Source organism: Trichechus manatus, unplaced genomic scaffold (genome assembly GCF_000243295.1).
Source record: "Trichechus manatus latirostris isolate Lorelei unplaced genomic scaffold, TriManLat1.0 scaffold00006, whole genome shotgun sequence".
Taxonomy (NCBI): Eukaryota; Metazoa; Chordata; class Mammalia; order Sirenia; family Trichechidae; genus Trichechus; species Trichechus manatus.
Genome location: NW_004443942.1, coordinates 22689462 through 22711877, shown reverse-complemented (window position 1 = coordinate 22711877; position 22416 = coordinate 22689462). Strand labels below are relative to the sequence as shown.

At 33.5% G+C, this 22416-nt stretch overlaps 1 protein-coding gene across 1 annotated transcript in view; it reads left to right on the top strand.

The window, feature by feature from the left end:
- DCDC1 (doublecortin domain containing 1) overlaps window positions 1-22416 on the top strand; it is a 518812-nt gene that overhangs the window by 120970 nt on the left and 375426 nt on the right. The window contains exon 8 of the mRNA XM_023737954.1: window positions 12287-12453. Coding sequence (XP_023593722.1) covers window positions 12287-12453 — 167 coding nt within the window. The remainder of the gene's footprint in view (window positions 1-12286; window positions 12454-22416) is intronic.

Here is a 22416-nt window from a genome sequence, read left to right as displayed (position 1 = left end):
TACAGTGCCTGAAACATAGTAAGTGATGGAAAATACTTTTAAAATGGATTAATGAATTAAAATGTAAAAATTCCTTGTTAAATTAAATTTGCAATGAATTACACACTATTAATTGCTTTTTCTTGGTAGTTCTCACTGATGTCACTTAAAGTTTCAGCAACCACACTGAGTAGTATTTTGTCATATTACATAGAACTTTAAAAGCTAGACCCCTCATTAGATTCTTAGTGCAATATATAAGCCAATGATAATGGCTATCTTTTTCTATACCTACTTTAAAATAGTGTCGTTGATTGATTTACTTTGGGTTTCAGCATCAGAAGGATCTTTGATGATCAACACAAAACATCACTTTGTTCATGAATCCCCTCTAAATTATCTCCGAGAAGTGTACATGCAAACCAAAAAAAAAAAAAAAAAAACGAAACCCATTGCCGTTGAGTCAGTTACAAATCATAGCAACCCTATAGGACAGAATAGAGCTACCCCATAGGGTTTCCAAGGAGCGCCTGGTGGATTTGAACTGCTCACCTTTTGGTTAGCAGCTGAACTCTTAACCAGTATGCCACCAGTATCCATCCAGTGACTGTTTTTTCCATTTCTGACCACTGTAATTTTAAAAAAGATTTATCTAATAGCTAGCTGAAATCTATTCCTTTAAACATTTGCCATTGGTCTGACTTTGCCTTCTGGAGTTACAGAATACAAATTATTTCCTAGTCCATGACGCCTTTCAAATATTTGAACACAGCTGTCATCCATTATGGAACCCTGGTGGTGCAGTGGTTAAGAGCTTGGCTGCTAACCAAAAGGTTGACGGTTCAAATCCATCAGCCGCTCTTTGGAAACTCTGTGGGGCAGTTCTACTGTGTCCTGTAGGGTCACTATGAGTCACAATCAACTCCACAGCAGTGGGGTAGCATCTGTTATTTAAATATTTTGCAAGTTAAGTATCCCTGGTCTCTCCAACTATTTCTCTGACCCCTCACCATCTTGGCCACCGTTCTCTGTTCTGTTTAGGTTTTTTCAGTGTTCCTCTTTGAACTACTCCACACTGTACTCAGTTTTCCAGGTCTTGAAGTCAAAGAAGAGTAAGGCAGCCCTACCTCCTCTTTTTTCAGGTCACTATGTAACCTACAGTTGCATTATTGTTTCTAGTAGACATATCATACTGTTGACCTATGTGAACATACAGTCAACTAAAGCTCTTAAGTTTTTGCTCACAATTTGCTTTTAAGCTACTTCTTCTTTCCTGTTCTTGTACTGCTGACTTTTTAGATGTTAGAACAGAACTTCGTATGTTTATTCCTACTAAATTTCTACTTATCAGATTTTTATTTAGTAGTTTAGCCAGCCAAGATCTTTTGGATATTTAATCTGTCATCCAGGGATTAACAGTTTCTCCCATCTTTGTTTGCAGTTATAAATTTGGTATAAATACCAACTTTACCCACATCCAGTTTATTGATAAAAATGTTCACTAAGCTGTGACTGGGGACAGGGATCTTTAGCATGCTAATAACGTCCTTGCTTCAGATTTACATTAATCCTCCATTGATATGTTTGTTCATTTAGTTATGAATTTACAAGCTCACATATCTCCAGATTAGACACATGTCTTCTAATTCCACCACTTTAATGTTGTTGTTAGGTGCTGTCGAGTCGGTTCCGACTCATAGTGATCCTGTGTACAGAAGAACGAAATACTGCCCAGTTCTGCGCCATCCTCACAATTGCTTCTGTGTTTGAGCCCATTGTTGCAGCCGCTGTGTCAATCTATCACTCTAGTAGCACTATGAAATAAAGTGATTTTAGTCATTCATAAGTTTTCATACTGAAATAATGTTTAAATATTTATCATGGCCAGAAGGGCCTTCATGATGCCTACTTCTCCATCTTCACTTAATACTACTGTCCCCTTTTCTGCACTCAAGTCACTTATTTTTGTTAAGTTTTGTTTTCTGTTCCTCAAACACTTTACTCTCCTTTATGTCCCAGTAACTTAGCATATAATGTTTCTTCTGCTTAATTCTCTCTCATCCTATCCTCCTTGAAAGCTATTGCCTATTCATCTTAAGGTCTTAATTTGAATATTCTTTCTTTTGGGAAACTTTCCTCCCTTAGGATGCCTTGATCGCATTCTTTTCTCCTCCTTTTTCTAGGATGGGTAGACAGGACAAATAAACAACAACAAAAAAAAAACCCATTGCCTCAAGTCAATTCTGACCCATAGCGACCTTAGAGGGCAGAGTAGAACTGCCACATAGGGTTTCCAAGGAGCAGCTAGTGAATTCAAACTGCTGACCTTTTGGTTAGCATCCTGAGCTCTTAACCACTGCGCCACATGGGTAGCGCCCTGTATATAGCAATTATCACACTTGTAGTTAATAAAAGGGGCCCTGGTGGCACAGTGGTTAAAGTGCTTGCCTGCTAATGTAAAGGTCAGTTGTTCTAACCTACCAGCCACTCCACAGGAAGAAGATGTGGCAGTCTGCTTCTGTAAAGACTACAGCCTTGGAAACCCAATGGGGCAGTTCTGCTCTGTCCTGTAGGGTCATTATGAGTCGGAATCAACTTGACAGCAGTGGATTTGTTTTTTTTTTTTTTTTGGTAGTTAATAAAACTGCTTGGTAGTTATTTGTTTAATGTCTGTCTATCCTCTATATTGTAAGCTCCATGAGGGCAGAGATTGTCTTGTTCTTCTCTGTATTCCCATGTTTAGCACAGTGCTACATAATATAGAGTAGATATTATAAAACAGTATAAAAATTAGGGATGCTGCCCTTCTCTGGGATACATTATACTTTGATACCTTTTGATGTAAGTGAAAATTTTAGGACACTAAAGAACTAATCAAAAAGCTTTTCCCTCCTTGTGTCCTAAAAATGCTTAGTATCACCCTTGTATTACTAGTATTGCTCTTGCTCTGCCAGATGTGGAATTCTGCAATGGACAGACCTTGGCCTAGAACTGGCATTACAAGGTGGATAACTCAGAAGGGCATGGCCTGCGTCCTACAGTCAAGCCCCCATACAGGGACAACTCTGTGTATGTGTGTGAATGAGTGTGCATTCATTTAATTCCTTTGATTACTTTCTCTAGGAAAGAAATTGTGAGCCCAGTGTAGCATCCAACTCATAACTTTCTTTTGCCTTGTTTTGGATACTAAGCCATATATTTCTCTCTAGTTTTTAAATAGAAACATTTAAAAGCAAGCAATCATGAGTTTGAAATAGAGGACTTAAACAGGAGGTTTGAGAAATTCCCTGTTCTCCTACCTTGTTTCAGATATGCCCGTTTATCTGGGAAGGGGAATACAGATTTAGCAGTACTCTACTTACAGAAAATAGGTGATAGGCACAGTCCATTGGGACCTGCTTTCCACTGGAAAGAATGTGCTGGTGTTGGAGGTCTCATGCCCCATGTAGGAGATTTTCTTGAATTTCTCTCTGCTCATTAAATAGTTATTTACCATGTGAATGCCCCTTTGTCGGGTCCTGTCTTAATCATCTAGTGCTGCTATAACAGAAATTCCACAAGTGGATGGCTTCAACGAAGAGAAGTTTATTCTCTTACAGTCCAGTAGGCTACAAGTCCAAATTTAGGGCATCAACTCCAGGAGAAGGCTTTCTCTCTTTGTTGGCTCCTTGGTTTGGGAGCATCTCAGTGCAGGAACCTCAGGTCCAAAGGACACGCTCTGCTCCCGGCACTGCTTTCTTGGTGGTGTGTCTCTGCTTGCTTCTCTCTTTTATATCTCAAAAGAGATTGGATTAAGACACTATCTAATCTTGTAAACCTCATCAGTATAACCTCATCACAGTGACAGAATTTACAACACATGAGGAGATCACATATAACCTCATCATAGTGATAGAGTTTACAACACATAAGGAAATCACATCAGATTACACAATCATACAGTACTGGGAATCATGACCCAGTCAAGCCGACAGACATTTTTGGGGGACACAATTCAATTCATGACAGGTCCTAATGCTACTGCTTCTTTTTCTAAGGCTCCCAAGCCATTCAATTTATAATCTGTTCTAGAACTTTTCAGGGAATTAAGTTCAAGCTTATGGATAATTTTCTTCTTGAAAATTGTGTACATTTGCCTCTTTTCATTCCTTGATTACTGTTCCCATTACCTTTACTCTTCAAATTTTATGAAATATAAAAATTTAGGTCTCTTAGTGAAGAGGGAAGCCAGGTGCTGGTGGTCATTAATCAGCCCTTAAAACTCTCTAGGGCAAGAACTGGTATATACAAAGGCAACCAGTTAAGAACCTCTTTGTGTTGGAAAGATTCCTCTCAGCAGAAGACTTCAGACCTTCCTTGGGCTCCATGTGACTTTGCCTGGGTTCCTTAGGCCCTCAGTGTCTCCTGTGACTCGCAGACATCATATTTGTACTATCCTTGTCTCTTGAATCAAAAACAGAATGTGCTAAGTCGTCACTGATTTATATTTCTGCTATTGATCTACACAGAATATTAAGAATTTTGTTAAGGATTGGTTAAAAAAAAAGTCTTTTGGTGGCAGTTGGAGACCTTCCACTATAATTGGATCACTGTCATCTTTTATTAAATGTGTAAATGCAGAACTGTGTGATATGAACATTCACAAAGCATTCTGATCTATTTGTATACTTTCTAGCATCTATTAGAAATTCCCTTTTGAAATCTTTAAAACATAGACTCTTATTTATATTCATGAAAATATGATTATCATTTCTAGGTTTTGTAAGACTAAATTTGCTTCAGTATTTCATGTAATTTTTAAACCAAGTTCTTGCTCTTTCCTCCTCCTCTTTGAGTTTGTCTTCCTATCTTATGGTTTTATACTTCTTATTTCTCAGTCTTTGAACTCTAGCAACAAAAATTTTACTCTGACTGTAATAACTCTTCCATGGATCCTGGAAGTTCATTATAAAAAGCACTGTAATAAGTATAATTGCAAATGAAAACAAACAGCCAAATTGTTACTACCTGTTATAAAACAATTTTTTACAAAATTTTCCATGTAAAAGAATATGACTCAGTAGATATTGGTTTTCTTCCTCCTAAAGGTTTTGGGAAGAGAGAAGGAATAGTAGACAAGAATATGTAACATGCTTATTATAGAAGATTCTGCATTTGTAAAACAAACCAGAAAGATGAAATGTCAAAAGGGAACTCTCCATTGTGATCACTAAAACTATCAAGACTTTTTTAGTTTATCACATTTAAAATAGATATCTTTCATGGCATATGTATTTTACATCCTAATAAGATTTAAATGTAAGCAATATTTTGATTTAACTTTTGACTAACAAACTTTACCAACTTATTTGACTCCTAGATCTCTCTGAATTAGGTATGTGTGTGCCAGATATTATTCCTGCTTTTGAGACTTGAAAGAAAGAAATAGATCAGCTATATTTTTTATATTTGCATTGGTTGTGACTCTACAATATAACAGTAGAATTTTGAGACATTTTATAATTAGCTTGCTTTTGAATGTTATTTATATATATGTATATATAAGTTATATATATATATGTTTTTGTCCTTAAGTTTTGGTATGTTTTCTATCTCATCTTTTCCTTTTGTGTCAAAATTTAATTAGTGCCTCATTTAATACCACATGAGTTAAACTTTTCTGAATATTAATATAAATAAAGAATAATAATGAAAAGTCAGTTATCACAGCAAGCAATTATATAATCACATTTCTAAAGGCCTTTACTTCTAGTTTTTGTTAGACATATTTATTGAATTCCATGCACTATACTTTCCAAAACTTACCTTAAACATAATACTTTAAATTTTTGTATAGCACTTTAAAGTTTACAAAAGCACGCCATTTATTTTGAACTATTATATATTGGAATAGATCACTGCAACATAAAAATAGACTAGGTATAGCTAATCCTCAACATTTCTTTAAGTAATCTTAAAGTTGCATGTTTATCAATGCCTATTTTTTTATACCATTAACTAAATATCAGATATTTTAGATGCCAAAGTGTTTGAATTCACAAAATACTAGTACACACACTATTATTTTTGTTGAGGTGACCGACAAGATTCGTACAATAGAATACCAGCTTATTTCTACTTGTATAAATCAAGTTATTTAAATAAACGAATTGTATATGCTGACCTGTTCTACCAATGTGTGACTGGGGGGTGTATGAAAAAAAGATGTGCATGGTGGTGGAAATAGAAAGAGGCATAAAGCATATTGGAAAACTACCAAATGTCCCCTGCAAATGGGCCCTATTCAGAATCAGTAAGCGTATGATGAGTGAAGTGGTTTTGAATATCGCCTTTAGATTCCATGCTGTTACAAGGCCAGCCCTGAACATGGCAACTCTTATTTCCACACACAGTACCTCTTCACTCTCAATTTAACCCCAAAATCTGATGAACCCATTACTCCATACTTGATTTCATGGAACAAGGAGTAGATATAGTTACAAATGATCAATCACAAGCCGTGAACCAAAGCAGCAAGGCATTAACAATTCACACCATTTCGGTCCACTTGCTCAAGCAGAAGATGTGCCAGCATATTTAATGCACAGCTACTTCATTCAGTTTAAGAAAAGACATGACTCAGACTGCATTTTCAAAACAGAGGTAACTTCCTAAGATTTCCTACTTCCAAAGTCCCTAGTGTCAACGTTCACCCACATATCAACAATTAAAACAACCAGGTGTCCTGTAGAGGTCACAATGTCTAAATTAAATTTTACTCAGGTAAAAACAATATGACCTATGAAATTCTTTCCCCCAATGCATCCCTGTTCTGTTTTATCTGATCATACAAATCAATGTCTCTTACAGCCATATTGTAACACTGTAGACCCCACAGGCAATATGCCGTCAGTTTAATACGATCACTGAAAAACTAAAGCAGCTGTGAAAGATTGCCCTAAGTATAGCAATCGTGTGCTTGTCATTTTGTTCAGTGGAGGAAAAATCCAAATTTGGGTAGGCATCAGTATTTAAGAAAACGACTGCTAAATCTTTTCTCATAAGTACCTTAGGGACAATAAGATTTGACATACAGCATGTAAACAAAAGTACACAGCAGCTGTTAGTTTAGTTTTGTTTGAATAAAAATACACCGGTATAAATCAAGCAACACAGGAAACAGTATGCTCTCCATCATTCAATCTTCCCAGCAGACCATGATTTTGAGTGGCGTCTGCTGGTTGTTCTGGGACCCAGAGCTTTCCAACTATTACCTAAGGCTGGAAAAGGAGCATTAAAACACAGTTCCACCTTGGCACTAGCTCAGACTTCCTTCAGGCATACTTCCTGAACAGGGAAGAAGTCAAATCTTAGTATCTTTTAAAAACTCACTTGGTTTCTTCCAAAAAGGACTTTGTAGGTCAACTTTGTTTTTTAATAAAGTCTACTTGAATTTGTGGTAAGTTTCCCAAAGTCCTAATGTATTTCTAAATGTTGTCCTGCTAATGATAGCTGAGTATTTTTGGGGCTGAGATCTGAAGCTTGCTGCCAAAGGGCATGTAGAAATTTCTTTATAGTTTACTTTGGGCAGTGCTCTTTTTTTTCATTGTATCATGTACTCTGACTGAAATGTGAAATTTACAATACTATGTAAATTATGGTTCTGAATATTGAATTGGCATGAATTTTAATTTTTAATTGGAAGCAGATTATTAAAGCCTTTGATTATTTCCAGTGCTCTTTTGAAATATATTAATAAAAAATTCTGAGCTTTTTAGCTTTCCATAGTAGATTCAAATGTAATATACAAAATAGCTCTTTTAATGCAAGATGTTGCTTTCGGAGAGGGGTGTATATTCCCTAGTTATAGAATTTGACAGAACATTCAAGTCTGTATTTACTTGATAGGTTCCATTAACTTTGTGGTTTCTCCTTAGAGAGATTTTTGTGTTCTTGTCATGTGCAGCTCTCATCATGAACCCAAGTAAGTTTAAGTTTCTTATCAGTGATTAGTAAGTGGTTTTAAATAAGGTCCCTTTGAAGGCGTTATTTGACATTTGAACTCATTGCATTTGCAGTTCTTAGAGGGAATTACCTTATCATTTAAAATAGTTATTTTGATGTTTGTCTAATATTATTGCTCTATTATTTAAGTTTTATTGGTACCTTTTCCCATAGTAGCATGTTTTTGACAGGATAGAATAAAGTACATAAGGGTTTTCTATGGCCTTTTTTAAATGTTTGTTTATGGCCCTTTCATGGCTAGTTAATGTTTCATTGCCAAATCTTGTAGTTTTCTTTCTGTATCTTTTTTTCTTCCTTAGTCTTCAAAATACCTTTATAAGGAAAATTAAAATAAAACCATATTATAGAATATATCAGATTTTTCAGAGGAGAAAATGATCACATATACTAAATGTACTTTGAAATTCCAGTACAGTACATTCATTGATCAAATTTTGATCAAGTTCTCATCAGGTCTTAGAAACTTACAGGTTCTAAGATACTGTGTGTTGTTGGACTACGGGTCTTAAAATTTACCTTAAAGACTCTCCACAGTATATCTGAAGTACCGTTTATTTATCCAGAAAACATTTATTGAGCATCTCTTTTAACAAACTGAAAAACACCATGACCTCAAACACCAAAGTTTTCGTGATTGACTGGAGTATGGGAGTGGGAAGGAAGAAGATAGGGACTAATACAAATCAATAAGGCAAAAATAAAAGTGTAAAAAATGTTATGGAAACATAGAGAAAAGAACAATTAATTCTGCATAAATAACTCGGGATATTTTGCCAGAGGAGGTAACATTTGACAAGAACCTTGAAGGATAAGACTATGTTAACAGGTGAAGAAAAGAGGGGAAGAAATGCAAAGGAAATGGAACAGAATGAGTATGAAAGGTATCAGTTGATAGTTATGAAATTCATATATCTACTGCTTTTGGTCATATGATCTGTTTACCCATCATCCCCAGTATTAACTCCAAACAAATTGAAACTATTGAATTGATTTTCAATTTGCCCTATATTTATAACTTGAGAATCAGCAAAATGAATAAAAAGGAATCATCCTCATAACTTTTTACTTTCCAGTGGTGGAAATTATCCCAACTGGAATGATCACATTTGACTGATCTATGCATAATGATAAATTTAAAGGATGATTATTTCCATGCCGCGTATCTTATAAAAAATGTTGGATCACTTAGTGAAAATACTGAAATTCACAGAATAGCAGAGTTCTTGTTATGATCATGTAAATAGGAGAAACTAGGTAGAACACTCATAAAAAGACCTCAAACATAGAAAGAAATGACTATGTGTAGTTATACACACAAATAAATGAACATAGGGTAATAGGAGCCAGCTAACCTTCTTGACTCCATGTCAACTGACAACCACCACAACCTTCCTGAGTTAGGCAATACTTCTGAAAGGCAGTTTGAAGAAAGAGAAGCACATGGTTTGGAAGGATAAGGAAAATAATATCCTGGAGTCCATTCCCTTGAAATTTCTAAATTATTACTCTTATTTATTGTATCTTTATGAAATAGTTATCTTTAACAGGATAAAGCTTTGCTTCAGAAGAGAACGACACAAAAGACAAGAGAAAACCATTGCTTAAGAACACTTATGAGCTCTCCTTTGATATAGAATATATAAATACCCAGGAAAACAAACAATAATTCATACCATGTTAAAACCTGTGGTTGGGGTTGAAAAGTCAAATGACTTTATAAAAAAATAAATTATTCAGTTATATTTCCAAACTATCATTTTGGGCCAACTTCCTGTTTATGGAAAGTTCTTTAATTCTGCTGCTTAATAAATTTTATTTTTTCAATATAACACATTAGGTTGATTTGTACTTCCTTTCCAACTATTTAGGCATATCATTTTCTTATGTTTTCTGTACCTTCCTAGTTAGTGGAAACATTGTTTGTTCTTGGAGTGTGCTTTGTCTTGCTTTTCAAGAAGATCATCAAAGTTACTAGTTTGCAGCTTCCAAAGAGAAAGAGCCATTCTAATCCCTAGTTCAGAGGCTAACCTTTATTAGTGCTCTCATGGTTATAATGAGGGCCCTGCTTCCAGCAGGGAGATTCTGGAATACTGAACAGATTATTCAACAAGTTCAGAGCAGATTCTGAAGTCCCTTATAAAACCTGCTTGTGAATGCTGCTTTCTTTGCTTTGCTGTTTCTGGTTTCCATAGTATTCCTAATTACATAAATCATGTGGAGCATGGGAGCTATTTTCTATCTAATATCAATTCTGAAACTGCTTGAATTTTGGTATAATTCTTTTTTTTTTTTTCCTAAGCTGTATTTTTTCTTAAGTTCTTTAGGAGGGTAGAAACTCTGAGAAAAGTAGAATATTGTGTTAGAAGAGCTAGTAAATGCTTCTTTGGTATCCCTTGGGCTCACATAAAGAATTTGAAAGTAATGTGATAAGCATAGATGAATAAGTCTATAAGACTGGAGGATCTGATAAAAGTTTCTCAGGTTTAAATTCAAGATTAAATCTAGGAAATAAATTATTCAAGTTTATTATCTACTTTTCAATTTATTTAACTTTATTTCCATTCAACAGCTACTTACATAATGCCTTTCCATGAGTAAAAACTGCTAGGTTCAATGAGTGTACCATTGAAAAGTGTACAGATTTAAATCTAATACATAGCAATATATAATGTTGTGGAGGTAAACTAAAGGTGCTAATATTTTTTAACTAGGTTTCTTTAGGAAAAATTATAATCAAGGTTGATTTAGATCATAATACTTTGAAAGAAAGAAGACATAATTCTGAAAGTAAGTTCATTTCTCTTTTACTTGTTATTTCTGTTGTAACATATCTGATTTTACATTTTTAAAAAGTCTGAGACATTTGTTGATGGTAAAACTTATAGAAAAAAGCAATGACTCCAATAGTGTAAAAATGGAATTGCTAGGTGAATTTTAGGAATAAATTCCTCAGGTTGGGTGAATGAATTTCATGCACATAACTGAGGATAATTTCCTTTTAACTTTATTTATAGTAGTCTTAGAACATCTTAAACTCTATTTTCAGCATTCTGCCTTGTGTTGAATATATCAGACAGACTTTAAATTGTACTTTGGTAGAGAGTTGTAGAACTTAGTGCCATAAAATGCATCAACTTTTTTTCTGAGAGCAAAATTCAGCAGAATACCAGCAAAGTCCATTTGCATAATTCAGACTCTCAGCAGCTCAGCTGAACCTAATTGTAATTCAATTTCCAGATTGCTATGCTAGGCCTCCCTGCGTAAAATATGCAACATATAACATAACGAATGGCACAGACCTATTTTCTTGGTTGGTTATCTATTTAATTCCATCTCTAGTAGAAATATGTATGAGAATAAGGTATCCGAGCCATATGGTTATTTTGTACATTTATGTATGTGTCATATGTATACACCTAAGAAAAGACCAAGTTAAAAAAATATTCTTTCATTTTTTTGGGTTCCCAAGTGTATCTAAGATTTTATTTCTTTATTTCTGCCTTTTCAGAGAGAAATTAAATCTTGAAAAATGTTAGCTAGCTGCCGTTTATTTGACTATTTTACACTAGAAAGACTTTATAAGCTAATCATGTGAAAAAGTGTATAAACATGTCTGTCAAGTCCATATGGATGTTGCAGTACAGCCCCACAAGCAAATATCTTCTATCTGTTTACAAAACGCATGCTGGAATAGCATTCCTAAATCTTTGACTAGTTTATATCTCAGAAACTTAAAAATCAACAAGATACGATAAAATGATTGCTTAAATTCTCCTCATTTTTAAACAGTCTTGCCACCCTGTTTTATGGGTTACTTAAGCAATGGCAATGAAAAGCCTAGAATGGTTTAAAAAGGTATAGATTATATTTCATGAATAATTTCCAGATGTGATGTTTTAGGGATATAGGCTCCTCTACGGGAAGCTATATACAGAAACAACATGGATCTTACAATTTTATCAGGACAATGCAAGTAGATTTCAGCAAGGTTGGTTCCAACTCATCTGTGATAAATGAGAAGATAAGGCAATCAGTGCACACCATGACACTCTGTGCAGCTAGTTAGGCACACTTCAGACCTATTCAGGTGTGCTCACAAAGCTTATGAGTCTTGCATGGGGGGTGTCTCAATATAAATATAAATGGTGGCCACTAGTAATGCAGGAATTGCCTCTCTAAGACTTAACCCGGGTCAGATATAAATAATAGATGTTAAGAGTTAGCTCTGGTGTTGGGGCTGTGTACCAGGCAGTGTATTTCAGTTGGGTCAAAAGAATTTATTTTCCCTTCTTTTCTCACATAGTTCCTCTGCTTCAAAAATGCCTGCAAAATTCCATCACACATTTGCGGGGACCAGTTTGGGTCTCTAAGGGAGAAGGTTTCAGCCCTTCAGGAGTTAAGACGTACATCCAAGGAGTTCTTTTGACCTTGTACCAACGATTAAAGTCTGCAAAAAAATATTATAAACAGGTGAGTCAAGCCTCTTTAAAAACTGCTTTATTATATATTTAAAAAATGTACTAGGTTGTATAGAGGCAATGATTGGCATAGTGTCATAAGAGAACTATGACATGCATTTTGTGAGCTCAGTGCCCGTTAGGGAGCCAAAATGCTTATTCTGTAATCTCAAAGCCAACAATAATGGGCCTAATCGTATCTGTCTTTTGGTACGGTGTGTCGTATGTCTTTTCTTGCTGCATACTGTGCAAAGCGAAGGCAACTCCTTATGTGGAAATTCTATAGACAGTTACTTTAAATAAGAAAATGGATAGCTTCTAAGGCATTTGAAGGTTTAACTGTTCAGCTTTCTTTTTTTCTTTTTTTTTTAGTATGGAATTAGAATTACTATTGTAAAATTTGGGCTAAAATATAAGAAATCTTATTCTGAGACATAGAATTGTAAATTAACTCCATCTAGAATAACTTATTTTATTTATGCTTATTTAACTTGCATGTTTGAGAACCAAAAGTATAGAAATAGAATTAACGTGTCTGAATCAGGTTGAACTTGATTTTGTATTTTAACTTCTATATATCCATTCAGTAATTATATGTGTGTATGTGTAAAAGGTTTTGATATTTTTATAAATACTCATAGAGACTTTGATTTATCTTAAAGTAGAATTCAAATTCTAAAGCCAAATAATTGAAGTCATTTATAAAATAAAAATGGAGTTACTACATTTTTAAAAGCCTGTTTTCACTTAATGTTAAGAAGTTAACCATACATCTTACCATGTTAAATAAGGACTAGTTTTACATTTCGAACTGGGAGGCTCCAGTTCAGAACTGGGCTCATTATCTCAGGCCACAAGCTGTTGAAAAATGAATATTTTGAAAGCATCCTGCTATTATTCTCTGCGTGCAGGGGGAGGGGTATTGGGAATGGGATATCAGTCTCTGTGTTCACACAGCACCTCCTTCTGTCTTGTTCAGAAAAGAACAACTTGCATTGACTTTGGAGGAAAGTCTTGAACTAAGGTACCCAGAAGCTAGCAAGAAACATCTCCCTGCAGAAAAATCTTTATTCCCAAAATGTGGTTGGTTTGCCCAATTAATTAATTTCAGTGGATCCAGAAATGAGATTATTAGGTATTAGTGATAAGGCTATTTATAATAATACATATGAAAGAATAAAAAATCCAAATTTACTTTTAATGTTCTTTATTAAGCTGATATCATATATAAAAACTGGTGTAAAGTAGTTTTTCTTATACTTAAATTATTTTAACTGGACTATTCTTTCACTGATTTTAAGATGTAATGATATTATAAAATGGGTTATGACTAATTGAATCATAATCATTTATTGATTCTACTACTAAAGGTTTAAAATTATTTAATGTTAAGGAAAACATGAGATGGCACCATTCTCCAGTACAAGAAAAGCACAGTTTAAATCAAATATATATATTTTAAAAATCTTAAATATTTTCTGATTTTGTTAAAAGTAGAGCTGTTAGAAATAAGAAGCAGCTCAGAAAAGTAGTTGTGGCATGCTTTTCTTCCACTGCTGTAAACATTTAAAATTTAAAAAGCTGTGCTAAATTTGTGTATTGTGAGAAAAAAAGAAATGCTTTAAGAAGTACTTAGTGCTTTGATTTAAAAAATTTCTTTATGGCTTCAAATTGATGAAAAATTAAATAAATATTAAGTGTAAACATGAATATAAATGAACACTTATAGTGTTCCAGAATTTGTCTATTTGATCAATCAGTAAGGCTTTCAACATTATGCCAAATTTAAGGATATTTAAAAACCTAGACTCTGCCATTCCTGTCTAAACCTTTTTTCCCCACTAAATTGTAATAATTTAAAACTTCACACTCAACAATTTTAGTTTAATACTTGTTTTATATTAAAATACAAAACTGAAGAAAAAGAAATTTGCCTAATATACATTTGCACATAAATTTCTATTTCCTTTAGGCTTGCCCAATTGTATGTATTCTTGAGTTTCTTTTCTTTTGTATTGTTATACCATGACTTAATTTAAAATTATTTGGGATGCTTAAAAAAGTCACTGTAGTGGTACCATTATCAGGTCATCAATGGTTAAGTGTTAAGCCTGGCAGTAGCTTTATTTGAGAGTAGGATTTCTTAGTAAATCTCCCTCTTAGCATTAATGAACTTTATTTGAACTGCATTTACTTCCTTTGACCTTATGGATAGACTTTTCTTTTTAGTTTTACATATGATTATGTCAAGGAATCATTAGATAGGTAAAATGGAGATAGATGTGAGTTCCTATGTCCTTAACAAATTTGAGCTTATATATTAAAGGATAGTACTAACTCTTGATATCATTTCCATGTATTACACTTCTGAGTTCGCATATAAAAACAACCATATTGTTGTTTGAATTCTGTCAAAAGATTATAGTCTTTAAATTGATGCTTGAGTATTCCCAAATGAACTTTCTTTTAAATAAATTTTGATAATGTAGCTTTAAAAGAAAATGCAGAACTACTGATTTTATGTTTATGAACTTGTTCATTTTTCAGCTTTTAACTTTAGCTTGACTATTACAGCAGGCAACTGCATTAAGCACACTACATTAGGGTGGTCTTAAATATATACTGATTTGTGTGTATTAATATGAGATATTATATTTAGGACAGCATAAAGTCACTTAGTCTTACATTTATCACATTTATTTCCTTAGAAGTGAAGACATCTTAGAAATTGCTCAGGGCTAAGCAGAATTTATTTAATTGGTAATTTTTGAAATAGCGGAAACGAGTTCCTATGAAATGTAGTTAACACTTTCAGTGACGGGGTCTGTTCCATCTCATTAGCATTCTTGTTATGTAGTGGTGCTGTTGGTGGGGGTGTTGAAGTAGGAATGCCATTGTGTTGAGTTCCAGTGTTTGGGGACAAACACTGCTGTGGAAGGAACGTGTGAAAAGGCCACAGTCCTGTCAGTGAATGAGGAAGGCTGTGCTTTCTGTGTGCTTCAAGCAGGGAAGCTGTCATTCATAGGCCTAACACAGCTAAACAGAGACCAAAACACAAGCCTGCACTACCTTTTAAAATGATATTAGTGATTTTTAAACATGATCTTCTTTATTTATGATCCTACATAGAGCTTTTAGTTTCTGTCAGTAAACAAAATATATGTCAGTCTTTTCAGAAACATTGTAGAGATGCATAGAAGTCCATGGAATGGTGCCAGGCAGCTATATAAATAATGATTCGGGATGGCTGATAGGCAGTCTTAAGTACAAGCGTGATTTTACTAAACATTCATTTCTGGAAATGTCTTCCCAGTTTAGAGACTCTATTGAATTTTTTTTTTTCCCAACCAACAAAATTCCCAGAGAATTTTACGTAATGATCGCATAACACTTAAAAAAACTCAGTTTTTAAAAAAGCTTATAAACTTACAGATTTAATCATTTAAAGCTGTTCACGGTACAGCTTGTAAATTGTTATAGACTGCATAGTCATTTCTGAAATGAAGAACAAAGAAAATGAGCACTTAACTGTAATATTTGATAATCACCATCTTAATTATGAAGTCTCTGTAGTAGTTAAGACATGAAAAATGCATCTAGTGTGGATTTAAGAAATTTGAAGAAACTTTTTACCCTACTCCTGATTTTCAGCACTTTGGAAAGAAATGATCAACTTTGTGATTACTAAATTTTAGCTTATTTTATTACTTAAAAAAAGCAAACAACAACAAAAGAAATTCCTCAAATATTTCTTAAAATCTTGGGGCATATTTTAACTTTGACAATGCGTGGAGATACACTGATATTTTCTATTTATGTTTGTAGCTGCAGGGAAATGTTTTTATTTCTGTAATTTTAATTTGGAAATGTATATTTGGGTTATTTTTTAACAGATAATCACTTAATAAAATGTGTTGAAAACTGTAGTTTTCTGCCTATGTGACTTAAATTTTGGTGAGGGGGTATGTGGTCCTTTCCATTGATTAATTTAAACAAGGTGCTTTTTTGAATGCTATTATATGATTTTTTTTAAGTTCTATATTTGATGCATTAGGTTTAGAAATCTCAGCTATTGAATTGCCGTTTCAAAAATTAGGTTTTACTTTTTAGATTGGAACCATATTGTAGCTTTAGTTTGCAGGCATATTGTTAAATGAAGAATTGATGATATAATTTCAGCATATGTTGGTTTTGCAGCTTAATATTGAAATGTATTTTATTATTATACTTAACCAAACTCTCCCAAAGCACCTGGATTTTGTTAAAAAAGTTGTATAAATTAATGTTGGCTCACTTTACCCACACTTCCAAAAGGTGTGACACTTAGATATTAAACCAATAATAACAATATAATTCTATTTAAAATAGATCTAGTTCAAAATATGCTTGAATTATATTTAGTGCTGACAGACTTTTTTATTGCAAAAAGTATTTTTAAAGGAATGTTAGTTTTTAATTTCCCATAAAAGAAGGGTTGAAAGTTTGTCTTTTAGATTCTGTCTCTTAGGTCAATCAAAATCATTTATTGATCTTAACATTACTGAAGGAATAACTATTTCTATTTCATTTTATATACACCCTTCAAAAGTTGAGCTGCTTTGTTGATTTACCCTTCATGGTCAATACTCCAAATATTTCAATTTTGAACAAACTTCTTGATGTCTGTTGAAATCTTGGCACAAAATCTGTAATATATAAATAATACAACTTACTATTAAAAACCTGAAAATAATCTTCCATTAATTTTGAAATGAAAACTACTTCTGAAGTTTATGATAAGTAATTGTTTAGAATATTGGGTTGTTTGTAAATCTGAGTGATTGTTGAATTTTTTTCCTCTGAAACCAAACTGCATTCTAGTTACTTGAAGTATTTTAAGAACCTTAAACTTGTGTCTTTTTCTAAGTGTCATGCTTTGAGCAGGCCTAACATCAGTTAAATGAAGTGAAAATTGCATTCTTGTCTTGATAGAGATGAAAATGGATTTCTGGTCATGAAATAGATGTAGTTGTCACTTTTTAAAAAAGGTGTCAGCAGTTTGCTTCAGCAAGTAAGGTACCAATTCAGTATGGCAGTAAACTTGTGATCTGAGCAATCAATAAAATGCTTCAATAACTTCTGCTTCATTACACTTATAATAAGAGGCTATAGATCCATGGCACATAAAATGTTGATAAAGAGGATATGTGGGGACCGACTGTGACAATTTTCTTGAAAATACAGTAAGTGCAATATTGCCATCTAGAGTTGGTGCATAGGTAATTATTAAAGGGAAGAAGAAGAAGGAAAAAAAAAAAAAAGGCAGTGGACTAAAACAAGAACTGATATTGAAATATTGTTTATTTTCCATCATTTACTTATCCATGACGCATTTATCTTCATGGGACATTTCATTTGACTTGTCATAAAGCTGTTTAGCTGAAGAGAAAAAATTTTAAATCCGTATTTTTCTCTAATTCACTTAGAATTATACTGTCGAATGTCAAATATGTATCTTGGCTCAAAATGGAACTTTTTATCAAGAAAACTATTTATTAAATAACTCACTTTGGAAAAAAAATTAGACTTAGAGATTTTTCTCTTTTTGCATGGTCATTCAGTTATATAACAATAGAGAGCTTTATTGACATCTCCGTAGGGTGGCCTTTCAATTTTTAAATAATCATCTTTTGAAATTATTTAATCACCTTTATTAATAGTCATCATTCTTAGTTAATATTAACTTCTTCAAAAAACAAGAGCTAACTTTTAAAATAGTGTTTTAAATATATTTATAAATATATTTTATTTAAAAACTGTTGAACTTTCTCTGCAACAGTCGTGCAAGGAAGATAGATTTTCCTACTTATATACAGTAGTTATAACATTTTTGATCAAGAGTCATCATGAGTTGGAATCAACTCGATGGCATCCACCACCAACAACAAGTTCCACTTAGGAATTGTCTAGTAATATATCTTCATCTATAAATGAACACTTTAAAAAGTATTAGTTGTCACTTTATTAATTATAAATCTACTTGAATTATTTCATTTTATAATACTTTTTTAATGAACTAATGTTGAAAAATGCATTTTTAAACTAAGCATTATTAAACTCTTTCTGCCTCTGAACTTGACACTGAAAATGCCAGTTGTATAATAGAAAAATTTTAAAATTCTGAATTTAAGTGTTTTATAATATTTAATACATGTACAATAAACTTAATATGAATATAGCTTGACTTTACGAGGAAAGTTAACTCATCTGGAAAGTTTTATATCTTTTATTCTTCCATTTTATTTATTTTTTATTTGTACGGACAGCCTCTGTAAGTCTATAGGCCTTCAGGTTTCACTGGCAAGAATAATTTGGTATTATTAGTAATATATTTTTTCTAATATTATACTGTTTAGATATTTTGTGTTCTCAATACAGCTATGTGTGAATGATTCCTACAATTGCAAAAAAAATGGAAATGTTTATAACAATAACTTATTTTCCTTTCCTGACCAAATTTTACCCTCAAAATTCTTAATATCGTAACATTCTACTTATATTTAAGACAATTCTTTAGATGAAGAAATCTTATTTTGAAATTTTTGATCATACTGAGCAGAAATGTTGCATTTTAAAGCCCCCAAATAAATGTAGAATTGTTCTGGTAAAGTAAGTGAAAGTAGGCCTCACAAATTTTCTTTAAATTACTCAACCACCTACAGGTATTATTGCCTATGACTCTTTTGAAATGAGAATAAATTTTATAGAGTTACAGCAGCAAAGCGAAAGTGTGTTTGATAGATTCCCTGAACAGTTTCAACACCCACAGGTATTATTTGTAAGAAAACAATCATGCCGAGTCTTCAGCTGGTTAGAGAGGGCACAGCATTCTATCTTCACCTGACATCCTATCTGTTCTGTCAACATCCTGGGCCCCCTGCCTGCTGCCCCTCCTCCCAAAACAATAATGCTCACTGAGACGTTTGTGTGAATGGACAAGAATATGAATTTTTTTTTTCCTTTGAAGAACTAAAATGGTATTGAAAGCACATTCTTAGGAAGGGGGAAAACCAACTGCCTGAAGGATTGACTAGTATTTCACATTTGCCATTTGAATTGATCAATGTTGTCAGTAATTGCTAGTTAACATCTTTGATTATTAGGAAGTCGGACTAATGATGGATGAAAGGGAGACTCTTAGTGCAAACATTTTGGACATCATTGCTTTGCTTCATTTTATTCAGAGACAAATAGTGGTTTCCTCTCACCTGTTGTTGTTAATTAATAGGATTAGCTTGAATAAACATCAATCATTACAACAAATTGCTGATTTTAAAATAACATAATTCATTATTTGCTCATATTCTATATGTGTAGGAAAAGATGGAAATGAATACAATATTAATTTATTGCTCACTTCAGTCAAATTTTGTCAAGTTAACTATGGCAGAAAATCAATTTTACCTAATTTTCTAAAGAATAAACTCATCAGAATCCTTACATTTTAAAAAGATTTCAAGTTCCTAAAGATAGCCAGTCATGCATGGAAAAAGAATACTGCAGGAGTCTATTTATCAACACTTAATATATGTCACTGGGGAGTAAATGTGGAATGTTTGAGAGAATACTAGCATAAATAAAAGGTGCTAGAAAATCCAAGCCCTCAAACTTGGCAAACCACAGATAAGTTATATAGTCTAGAACTGTGCTGCCCAGTCTGATACCATTATCCTCATCTGGCTTTTAAAATTTAAATTAGTTAAAGGAAATTAAAAATTCAGTTCCTTCATTTAGCTGTTCACGTTTTGAGTGCTCAATAGCCAGTTACATCATCACTGAAAGTTCTATTGGACAGTGCTGTTGTAGAGGATCCTAGGAGACACTGAGAAAGGGGCCTGGGTGGTGTAGTGGTTAAGAGCTCTGCTAACCAAAAGGTCAGCACTTTGAATCCACCAGCCGCTCTTTGGAAACCCTATGGGGCAGTTCTACTCTATCCTGTAGGGTTGCTATGAGTCAGAATTGACTTGATGGCAACGGGTTTTGGTTGTAGAGGAAGAAATTCAGTCAGATACCCCAATTATACTTGTGGAATTGGAGCCCTAATTCGATGACTAACAAAATGAGGAAGAATATTTTAATATGACTGGAGTTTAATTCAGTGTTGTGTAGATAAGGGAATCTAGTTTTCACAAAACCTGACAAAAAACCTAACATAGGTCACAAAATATTCACTATGTAACTACCAGGTGGACACCTTTAGGCCCCTGGGTGTCTCTTAAAAAAAAAGAAGACAAAACCCAAACGTGTTACAGTTGAGTCTATTCCAATGCATAGTGGCCCTATAGGACATAATAGAACTCCCCAGAGGGTCTCCAAGGCTGTGTAAATCTTTACAGAAGCAGGCTGCCACATCTTTCTTCTCGTGTAGTGGCTGGTGGGTTCAAACCGCCAACCTTTTGGTTAGTAGCTGAGTGCTTTAACCACTGCATCATCAGGGCTCCTTCCTCAGTGTCTCTTAGGATCCCTGTAAATATACTGTGTAGTATCTGTAGGTACAATGAGTCTGGCAGTCACTAATTTAATCTGGTCCTGTCTGGTGAGAAAAGACCTCCCTCATACCCCTCAAAAAAGAAATAATTAGGAAACCAAACAAGACAAACTCAAGTGATGAAGATTTGAAGACTTCTTATAATGTCCTGCCTTGTGTGTTAACCAGGGTTGATGATAAAGGAGAACTATTGAAGACCTTGCCCTCAGAAGCTTACATTCTTGTTTGGAGACAAAACATAACCACATGAAACTGTTAGGAAAAATACTTATCAGTATATAATTAAGTGCTAAAAATATGTTGTACAGATTCTGTGTTCTGTGGGAATTTAGATGAAAGAAAGTTTAGTGAAAAATAGAATGAAATAGAATTTTAAAGTTGAAATGAGCTTTAGAAGCCATCTAACCCAGTCCTCTCATTTCATATGTATAATAACAAAAATAATAACAACTATCAGAATACTTACCTCATTGAGTTGTTGTTAGGATTAAATAGCTAATATATGTAATGTATGTAAAACTCAAAAAAACAGAACCAGTAGGTGTTAGCTATCATCATCATCATTATTAATATTGTAGTTAAGATAATTAAAACCCAGAGGCAGTCTTTACTGTTAGAGTAGGTAAGGCATGCTTCATTAACTGAACTATGAGGAGGGTTTCAAAAGGAGATTCAGATAGGCAATGGCATGAAATTGAGGGTGAGCAAGACTTGGTAACAAAAGGTTATTGGTGACCTTTGGAAGATAATGAAATTTTAGAGAGAATAGAGTTAAAGAAATAATTGATGTTGAGAAAATAAGGGCAGTGGGTATAGACAGGACCCCTCAGAGATTGAGAATGACCTATTTTTTTGAGGTTTAGAACATATTAAATAATAAAGACATGCCAAAATAGGATTTTATAAATAAACACTGGATATATTTTGCATGTTTACATTTAAAATTAACCCTATCAACAACAGCAAATCCCCACAACATAACTGCTCTGTTCACATGATAATTACAAGGTTTTAAAATAATATTAATTCATGATCCATATAAGTGGCATGATTTGGTGATGGGATAAAGGTTTTATAATGACGTCTTCAGTTGACCCTGAATATCTCTTTGATTGTATGTATCACTTTAGTTGGAAATAATGAAAAAGGCTAAATTTGCGACCTATCTTGAAAGAAAGGGCAAGGCCAAAGGTCTTCTTACATCTCAGGATATTGACCCATTTTATTGATATCACAGTCTACCAACATATATTCAGGGTTGTATTTTATCCTGAATACCTTAATATGGCTTTTTTTTTGTAGGTAGTATGTTTTTAGAAATTTGTCCATTTCCTCTAGGTTTTCCAATTTATTTATGTTTATGAGATCATAGTACTCTGTTATGATCCTTTTTATTTCAGTTGGGTCTGTTGTAATGTTCCCCATTTCATTGCTTATTTGGGTTATTTG